At 38.2% G+C, this 10,324-nt stretch overlaps 1 protein-coding gene across 1 annotated transcript; it reads right to left on the reverse strand.

Moving 5' to 3' along the window:
* Positions 1–1,142: 1,142 nt before the first annotated feature.
* Positions 1,143–8,881, reverse strand: LOC121962481 (zinc finger protein 605-like). Its single transcript, XM_042512739.1, has 5 exons — positions 8,641–8,881; positions 6,327–7,522; positions 5,799–5,869; positions 4,083–4,282; positions 1,143–2,371 (listed from the first exon to the last, which is right to left on the reverse strand). Exons 1-5 carry the CDS (start codon positions 8,831–8,833, stop codon positions 1,482–1,484), a joined length of 2,550 nt encoding a protein of 849 aa, XP_042368673.1. The 5' UTR covers positions 8,834–8,881; the 3' UTR covers positions 1,143–1,481.
* Positions 8,882–10,324: the final 1,443 nt, after the last annotated feature.

Raw genomic sequence — 10,324 nt, forward strand, 5'->3', positions numbered from 1 at the left:
AAAAAGTGTAATTGTGAGGAAGGAAATCACCATGTCATCCGCATTAGTTAGCGAATGTTGTGCAATGTTTTTTGTACTAAACTGGCTGCACTAAGCTAACATAACATCAATGCTAGACTTGGATAAGAACGAGGCAGAGTTGAGCACTTGTATGTTTTGTCTTGTGTGGTTGAAGGGCTTGGTGATACGGTGATTAAAAATAAAATTGCAATATTTTCTGCTATATCCTGATTCACAATATAAATCTTGATATTTTTAAATATCCTCTAAAATAATGTAGAATACTAAAACACAAAATTGATAAATGAACTACAGTTACATTAAATGAAATTGCTACTATCATAAAGTCAATAAAGTTTTGTAATAATAAAAGTTACATAAAGCACCGTTGTAATTACATAAATCAAAGCTGAACTGATGCTGCTTTTATTTTGAAGCACTCGGCTCATCTCAGGCCAGAAGTGTTGATGTTTTTGTTGTGAAGTTAAAGTTTCCCGCAACATTTTTTAGCAAAATGAAAGAAGAAATTAAGAAAAAAATTAAAAATGTGAACAGGAAAAAAAAGTAGCACAAATAAACACTGTTGCTGTATCAAGATAAACAGACAAGTGCAATGGAAAAAATGAAGCACGTAACTTAAATCGGCCCCTAAAATATTTTTAAAAATTTGATCTTCGTAGATTGATGAGGAGACTGTAACCTTCCTCATATAAAACACGAATCAGAAATATCACAACGCGATCATATTTTCCACGTGGTTTCCTATTGTTGAGCTTTCTCGTGTGTCAAAACAAGTTTTCCTTCCAATTGGATCTTTTAACACAAACTCAGGAACTGAAAGCTTTCTCTCCTGTATGAATCCACGTCTTTCTTCATGTTTTTGAGGAATGACAACCAACGAGCTGATGGTTTCTGAGTCCTTTAGGCCAAGTGGATCTTTGGTCACAAACACGGCAGCTGAAAAGTTTTTCTCTCCTGTAGGGGTTCTCGTGAACAACTGATTTCCTTGCGAGGGAATATTTGATCTCTTTCAGAGCAGCTCAATGATTTTCTGATTTTCTCCTGTGTGAATAATATCTGGAAACTTCCACTCTGTGTATTTATTTCCTACAAACTGAGCAGCTTAAAAGGTTTCTCTCCTGTATGAGATCTTGTGTGTTGTTTTAAAAGAGTCTTGTGGTCAGCTTCTTTTCCACACTCAGCAAAGCTAAACGGTTTCTCTCCTGTGTGGTTTCTCATGTGCACAATGTGTAAAAGATTTCTTACAAACTGACCATTTGAAAGATTCTTCTCCTGTACGAGTTACCACGTGTGTCTGTAAATATCCACTTTGTCTTAATGACTTTTCACAAACTGAGCAGCTGAAACATTTTTCTCCTGTATGAGTTGAAGTGCGTCTCTTCAGAATTCTCTTGCAGCCAAGTCTTTTCCCACAATTAGAGCAGCTAACTGGTTTCTCACCAGTGCGACATACTTAATTACTAACAGGGAATAACGTCACACTGATGGTTTTTGAGTTGGTGTAGCCAGGTGAATCTTTGGTCACAAACATTGCAGCTGAAAGGTTTCTCTCCTGTGTGGGTCCTCATGTGATGGACTAAGTATCCCTCACGTGGGAATCGTTTACCACACTCAGAGCAGCTAAATGGTTTCTCTCCCGAGTGGATTATCATATGTTTCTGTAAATTTCCACGATGTGTGAAAGAATTCCCACAAATTGGGCAGCCGAAAGGTCTTTCTCCTGTGTGAGATCTCATGTGTTCCTGTAGATGCGTCTTGCGGTAAAATCTCTTCCCACACACAGAGCAGCTGAAAGGTTTCTCTCCTGTATGAGTGATCATGTGTCGTTTCAGATTTCCAGTTTTACCAAATCTTTTCCCACAAACAGAGCAGCTAAATGGTTTCTCACCAGCACTGCATCTCCAATCCCTGACCGGGACTTCATCGTTTATCATAAAGTTCAAACCTGACCGAGGTTCTCTGGTTTCATTGCAATTTTCACCAACGTCATCGGGTTCAGGAGAGTCTCCAGTCTTGTCCTCAGTCTCAGGTTGTAAATGTGTATCTGGATCTGAGCTCCTGTCTGGTTCTGGTCCTCCACAGTCCTCTCCATCAGTTTCCATCTGCTCAGTCTGTCTTTGTTGAAGCTGTGAGGTCTGAGGTTTCTCTTCATCGTCTTCACTCTTCACAGCGACAGGAGTGAACTTGATATCAGCCTCCTCCACAAGCTGCTCTCCTTTGTGAGCGATCCAGAGCTCCTCCTGCTCCTCTTTAATGTGTGGAGGCTCTGGGTCCTCCTGGTCCACTCTGGAGCTCCACTCCTGCTGCTCAGGAGGAACCTCTTCTTTAACCACCAACAGCTGCTGGACGTCTGCAGGAAACAGGAAACACACACAGATGTTACAGAGAAAGCTTTACAGAGTTCACTCAGCCGTGTCTGGTCTTGATACATCTGTGAGTTATCACATTTGAACTAGTTGAACAGAGGATCACCTGTAAGGACGCTGCTGAGATTGGACCACGAGAATGGAAAGTTCAGATTTAGTTGTTTTATAGAAGTTTGTTACCCTTTGAAACCTGGATCTTCATGAAATTACGCTGTGTAGCAGAAGGCACACTTTAGACGATTCATCATACTTATTATTCTCCATCTTCCGTATGGATTTTGGCACGCTACTCCTCCAGCACCGTTGCCACCACAATGGCAAAAAATACATCAAAACGTGCAGAATTATTTGTATTGGAATCATGAGCTCTGACTTTTCTCAGAAATCAGCCATTTTTACAAACACTGCAAAAAAAAACGTGATAAAAAGTGGTTATAACGATATCAGTTATCAGCCAAATGAGTGGTTATACAGTATATTGGCATATCAGATATCAGCAAAAAATCAGATATCTACAAAAAAAATCCAATATGATGCATCCTTAGTTGCTACTTTTGGGATTATACATATTAAATACATATTTCAAAATAATGTAGAAATGTTGCAATATTATACACACATAGTGTTCAGTGCCCATAGTCCATGTAGTATGCAGAAGTATTACTATAAGAATCAGAAATAGTTTATTGATCCGAGGAATGAAATTGTGGTTTGTAACACATGCTCTGATGTCAGCACAGAGAAACACATCAAGTATAAATAAGTCCAACAAACATGTATAAAAATATAAATCTAATACATTTAGAGTAAAAATTAGGAAAGTATATGAATATCTAATCTATATTTCATGATGCTGATATGGAAGTGTGTAAAAATATAAGAAATACAGTAATAGACAGTTACCGCCGATATGTGAATATTTAAATTCTAATAAGGATAATATGCTGAGTGTGTAAAGTGTGTAAAATATAAAACTAGGCCTCATGCCATAATGCAATGTGTATAACTATTATGCAAGTTAAAATATAAAAACATAAATAATTTATTAGCCAATTTATTACATTTATTTACTATTTTTGAGGTTGACTTTTTTTTTTTGTTTGTTTGTTTTTTGCAAATTAACTTACATGCTTATATCATATGTATATATCTTTAGGTTGTGTTTTGTTACCTGTACTGTGTCTTGTAATTGAAATTGTGTATGTTACCGGCGCCTATAAATATGTGTGTTTGTGTGTGTGTAGTTTATTTTTTAAAAAGGCATGAAGGGCAATTCCAATATTACATTTTCAAGCCAATATCGGCCGATATTAATGACGGGCCGATATTATCAGGCATTTTAACTGTTAATATGTCTCGATGATTTTAAAGGGACGGCCAATTAGTTAAAATTCCCAGACTCATCTTTTTAAAATTACTTTTACACTAACAATAAGAAAATTGATAACTTCAGCTATAACCTCTTCAATTAACTAAAAATATAATAATTTTTATGCGTTTAGTTTTCCTTAAACATCCGAAGAAAAACACCAACCAACACAAACAGGCCAGGAGAGAAACGGCTAACGACAGGAGAGAAGCTAACGACACAGGTGAGGCTAACATAGCTTTTAAACGTCGACAGAATCGATGTTTTATTGAACAAAACTGCAGTTTTTTAACAAATTAATAACTCGCGATGTTTTACGAACAGACCTGCTCGGTGCAGCTGAAGCTGAGGGTTGAAAAAAGCGTCCAGTTGTTTTCGTTGTCGCTCGTTTTCCTCTTTTGATCGAGAAAGTTCCTCCTCGTACTCTGCTATCGTTCTTTCAAACAGCCCAAAAATCTCCTCAGCAGCCGCAGTTAGCCGCTGCTTCACCAGCAACCTCAACATCTGACATTTAGACATTTTCACACTTTATCAACACAACAAAGACACTCTGCTAACACTTATTTTTTTCAACTAGACGCCATCTTGCTCAAAAAAGAGAAGTTCGCCAGAAATTAATACTGCTTCCGGGGCATCCGAGTTGCTGAACTTCAAAATAAAAGTCCACATGTTTTAACGAAATTCACTCAGAAATCATGTATAAATTAATGAAATACACTTTTTAAAGAATGACATATACTGAACTTGAAATTTTATTGTCAAGATTAGACTAAGGCTTTGAAACATTTTTAATGAAAGGTCTATAATACGTTGTTTAAAAAAAAACAGTTAACAATGTGAATGACTAAATTCAAAGTTGTTTAATCCTTTGAAACCTGGAGCAACGTCACTTCAGTAGGCTAGCTCTTTAACACTGAGCAAACTTGCTTACTTTCAAAAACGAGTGAAAAAAGAAATAAGCAAGTTGGTGAGAAATGTTCCATTAATTGCAAGAAATTAGTAGATTTATCAAAATATTTGTAAAAAGTGAGGGGTAAATGTGTGGGGACAAAAAAAGCTAGAGAAAAACTATATTTATTGCTAATTAACATTATTAGACTTAATATTTAAATTTGTAACAGCATTATCATATTTTTATTATTTTTAATAACTAATTTAACCACTTCATCAGGTCTTTTCTTCATTTTCCTTTTTCAGATTTCTATTTTTATCTATTATTATGTTTGTTTTTACTTTTTTTGTAATTGTCTTTAACTTTTAACTAATTTATTGCTAATTTTTGGCTCATTTCTTCTTTTGTTGCTTATTACTTTCTTCTAATGTTTTCGAAAGAAATCAGACTAATTTGCCGAAATTTTAACAGGTTAAAAGACTCATCTCAGGACAAATTATAAAAATAGAGTCTTCTCTTTGTCAGAAACACCTTTGTGAACGCCACTGGTGTCCCAAAAATACTTAAAAAAAACCACTCAAATGTGATTGAGGATGTGATGTGATAGACTTTATTATGCAGTCAATACAACAACATGTGATTTTATTTAATGCCTTTGCAGAGAATTAATGACAAAACATATATACATAGCCACATCTTTTTTTTAATTTAATTTTTTTTTACAAACTTTGCAGTTATTGAACAACAGAAGGAAAATCAACCTTTTGTCAAACACTTCGCATCCCAGTTGGCTTAGGATGACCTGGTGTCCAAGTCGTATAATACAAAGGGTGACTTAAAAAATAATAAATTAATTTATTAAAAGAAACACATAGAACTAAGTAAATCGAGAAAATGAATAAATACAAAAAAGACCATCTTACTCTGATAATCGTATAACTATCACATAAATCCATATAAAGCACAAAGAGACACACCAACACATGTACGCACATATCAACCCCCCCAAAATGTGAAGTATACTTTACGTATACTTTACGCATTTTGCCATACAACATGGGTTATCAAGCATGAGCACTTTTTCCCCAATTTGTCTCACAATGGCTGAACAATCTTAGAGTTTGAAGACATGCATCAAGTAAAAAATAACTTCTTTCCATAATCCGACGATGAATAACGTGGCCGTAGCAAGAAAAGTGTCAGTCGGGAGAACCGGCGATTCTAAGAGAGTTGAACAGTTGAATACATTTTCACTTTAAGATGAAAAAGTTGTCTTGTTTCTTTCTTTTTTTAACTAACACGATGTAAGAAGCAACTGGCCCCCAGGTGTTTTCACATGATCCCGTTTTAAGAGTTTTAAGACTTTTAAAGAGCAGCCTAACCTTATACAACTAAAAATGTGGTTTTTTTCTTGTTTTTTTTAAAACCACAGAATCCTCTAAGCGCTTATTTTGTTGGAGATGGTAAACGACTTAATTTGTTTACTACATTTTCTGTTACCACCAGAAACTACAGGTGTCACCAAATCAACCAGGACTGAAATCTTTGAAAATGGCACTTAAACTATTTATAGTTAACAAGTTTCTCATAACGCACTCTGTCTTCTTCATTTGACGGAGAGCTTAAACCTGCCTAAAGTTTACTTGTCTCTCTCCAGTCATCAGTGTTCAGTCTCAGCTTGTAAATGTGTATCTGGATCTGAGTTCCTGGCTGGTTCTGGTCCTCCACAGTCCTCTCCATCACCTTCTGTTTCCATCTGTTCAGCTCGGCTGCTGGCTGGAGGCTCTGCGTCTCTGTTCTCCTCAGTTTGAGTTTCATGAGGCTGACAGCTCTGAGCAACGCACTGATGGTTTCTGAGCTGCGAAAGCCAAGTGAATCTTTGGTCACAAACACGGCAGACGAAAGGCTTCTCTCCTGTGTGGATCCTCATGTGATGAGCTAAGGTCTCTTTGCGAGGGAATCTTTTATCACACTCAGGGCAGCTGAAAGGTTTCTCTCCTGAGTGACACCTCATGTGTTTCTGTAAATGCCCACTGTGAGTAAACGTTTTCTTACAAACCGAGCAGCTGAAAGGTTTTTCTCCTGTGTGAGTGCGGATGTGTCTCTGTAAATCTCCGCTCTGTGTGAAAAAGATGTTACAAACTGAGCAGCTGAAAGGCTTCTCTCCTGTGTGGATTCTCATGTGGTTCTGTAAATGTCCACTCTCCGTGAAAGATTTTTTACAAACGGAGCAGTTAAAAGGTTTCTCTCCTGTGTGGATCCTCATGTGTCTCTGTAAATGTCCACTCTGCGTAAAGGATTTCTTACAAACGGAGCAGCTGAAAGGTTTTTCTCCTGTATGAGTTCTCATGTGTCTCTCCAGATCTGTCTTGGAGCCGAACCTTTTCCCACACATACAGCAGCTAAATGGTTTCTCACCAGTACTACATCTCGAATAACTGACTGGTACTTCATAAGTGAGAGAGTTAAGACCTGACTGAGAGTCTCGGGTCTCCTTCCAATAATCGTCACTGTCGTCAGTCTCCGGTTCAGGAGAGTCTCCAGTCTTGCCATCAGTCTCAGGTTGTAAATGTGTATCTGGTTCTGGTCCTCCACAGTCCTCTCCATCAGTTTCCATTAGTTCAGTATGTCTTTGATGAAGTTTTGAGGTCTGAGGTTTCTCTTCATCATCTTCACTCTTCACAGGAGCAGGTGTGAATGTGAACTTAGTGATATCAGCCTCCTCCAGAAGCTGCTCTCCTTTGTGAGCGATCCAGAGCTCCTCCTGCTCCTCTTTAATGTGTGGAGGCTCTGGGTCCTCCTGGTCCACTCTGGAGGTCCACTCCTGCTGCTCAGGAGGAACCTCTTCTTTAACCACCAACAGCTGCTGGACGTCTGCAGGAAACAGGAAACACACACAGATGTTACAGAGAAATGTTATTGTTTATATTCCGGTACTGTAAAATATGTTGTAGTTGAATAAAACATCGGACAGATTTGACTATTTCCGCCTTTCAAAATGTGCTGAACTCCATGGAGATTGACCAAACTGCATCTGTTGTCCCTCCACCTCACTTCGTCTTATGAGACCTCTCAGCTGGGAGAAGAGTAGACGGTAGGTTTAGAGGTGGACCTTCAGGTACCGGACGCTCTCATCAACGCAAAAGTATTCTCATTTTGGCCGCTCAGAGGTAGAGCGCGTCATCCTCTAAACGGAGGGTTGGCCGTTCAATCCCCAAGTCCTCCAGTCAACATGTCAAAGTGTCCTTGGACAAGATACTGACGCCCAAATTGCTCCCGATGCTGCACCATCATAGTTTGAGTGCGTATGAATAGTTAGAGAGCAGCCGGTGGCACCTTGTACGGCAGCCTCGGCCACCAGTGAGTGAATCTGAGCGTGATTGTGAAATGCAGTGTCAAAGCGCTGTGAGTGGCTGGAGGACTAGAGAGGGGCTATACAAGTGCCGTCCACCTAGCATTTGACAAACTATATTTTGTTTTGGGTAATACTGTGTTATGGGAATACCTATTTTGTTTTGGGAAACGTTACTTTGGTTTCTACAATATTTTGTTTTCTGAAATACTGTAGTGTTTTGGGGAACGCTGAAACATGTTTTGGTAAATACTATTTTGATTTCTGAAATATTTGGTTTTAGGAAAAGGTGTTTTATGAGAAATGTTATTTTCTTCAGCGAAATGTTGTAGCGTTTTGGGAAATGTTTTGATTTCTAAAATGTTTCGCTTTGGGAGATGTAATGTTTTTTGAAAGATTTGTTTTTTGGGCAATGTTATTTTATTTTCTGAAATACTATTTTGTTAGACAAAATGTTGAAGTTTGATCATATCTTTTAAATGTCTTCTGAAATGTTGTAGTCTTTTGATCCTCAGAGCCACCGTAACTAACGACACCGGAGAAGATCACGTTGCTTTTAGACATCGATAAACGGAATATTCCTCCTCAAACCTGCTGCTATTAATATCAATAATCAACGTTCACCGGCTCTTTCACAAACCTGGTTCGTGTGACTGAAGCTGAGAGTTGAAAACAGCGTCCAATAGTTTCTTTTGTCGCTCGTTTTCCTCTTTTGATCGAGAAAGTTCCTCCTCGTACTCTGCTATCGACCTTTCAAACAGCCCAAAAATCTCCTCAGCAGCCGCAGTTAGCCGCTGCTTCACCAGCAACCTCAGTTTTACAGATTTAGACATTTTGACACTTTTTTCAACACAACAAAGACACTCTAACACTTGATTCAACTGGACGCCATCTTGTTTAATGTAAAGTTCGTTAGTTATAATGAAGATTACTGCTTCCGGGGCAACCCAGTTGTTGAGCTTCAAAATAAAAGCCAAGACGTGTCAACGAAATTAGAGGCGTTATCAAAACAACACACACAATAAAATACATTTATTTAAAAAAAAATACAATCATGGAGCTTGAAGGTTCATTATGAACTTGGAAACAAAAGCTTCAAGACCTCTCTCAACAAAAGTCCAATAAAAGTTTCTGCAACTTTCGACCTCAACCTGAGCCGTCCTCAAGGAATCTATCGCTCAGATGATATTAAATGACGTTAAAATGTCCAGTGGTGGATGAAGCACCTATAAGCCATACTTGAGTAAAAGTAAAAAACATCATACCATAAAATGACTTTGATGGATGTTAAAGTCACCTGAAGTTATTTTATATTAAATGTACCTTAGTGTTAGGCTGAGATAAGATACGATAAGACAGTTTTCACGGAAATTTGTCTTGCATGCACAAGCTCTAAACAATCAACAGAATGACATAGATAATATGTGTACGTCACGCTTGTAAAAAAAAAATATGAATAAATAAAAAAATTAACCACTTTTAAGTATTTAAATAACAAAATCCATCCAATCTTTAGTCAGCTGTCCCCTCATTCTGCTTCGGGGAAATGTAGTGGAGTAAAGTAATTTGATTTAGAAATGTAGCTGGGTAAAAACGAAAGCTGACAGAAATATAAAAACGTTTACTTTCCAAGTGAATCTTGTGTCACAAACTGAGCAACTGAACAGTTTATCTCCTGTTTGAATACTTCTGAGTTCCTTCAGACTCTTGCGGACAAATCTTTAACCGCATTCATACAACGAACTGGTAATTTATCATTTCTCTGAGAGTTAAATCTGGACTGAGGTTCCCCGGTCTCCTTCCGATCATCAGTGTCCAGTCTCGGGTAAGAAGACTCTCCTATGTTGTCATCACTCTCCGGCTGTTGATGTGTATCTGGCTCCGAGTCTCTGTTCTCCAGTTTCTTTGGCTGTGAGGAATGACAACCAACACAGTGATGTTTTTTTAACTGTTTATGCCACATGAACCTTTGATCACAAACACGGCAGCAGAGAGGTTTCTCTCCTGTGTGGGTTTTTATGTGTTGAGCTAAGTTTTCCTTACGAGGAAATCTTTTACAACACTCGGAGCAGCTAAATGGCTTCTCTCCTGTGTGAGTGCTCATGTGTCTCTTCAGATCTGTCTTGGCCCTGAATGTTTTCTCACACTCAGAGCACCTGAAAGGTTTCTCTCCTGTATGAGTTCTCATGTGTGTCTTCAGATTTCCAGGGTGAGCAAATCTTTTCTCACACCTATAGCAGCTATAGGGTTTCTCTCCTGTGTGGGATCTAGTGTGTCTCTTCAGATCCGTATTGGTGCTGAATGTTTTCTCACACTCAGAGCAG

Source organism: Plectropomus leopardus, chromosome 23, assembly GCF_008729295.1.
Source record: "Plectropomus leopardus isolate mb chromosome 23, YSFRI_Pleo_2.0, whole genome shotgun sequence".
Classification (NCBI taxonomy): domain Eukaryota; kingdom Metazoa; phylum Chordata; class Actinopteri; order Perciformes; family Serranidae; genus Plectropomus; species Plectropomus leopardus.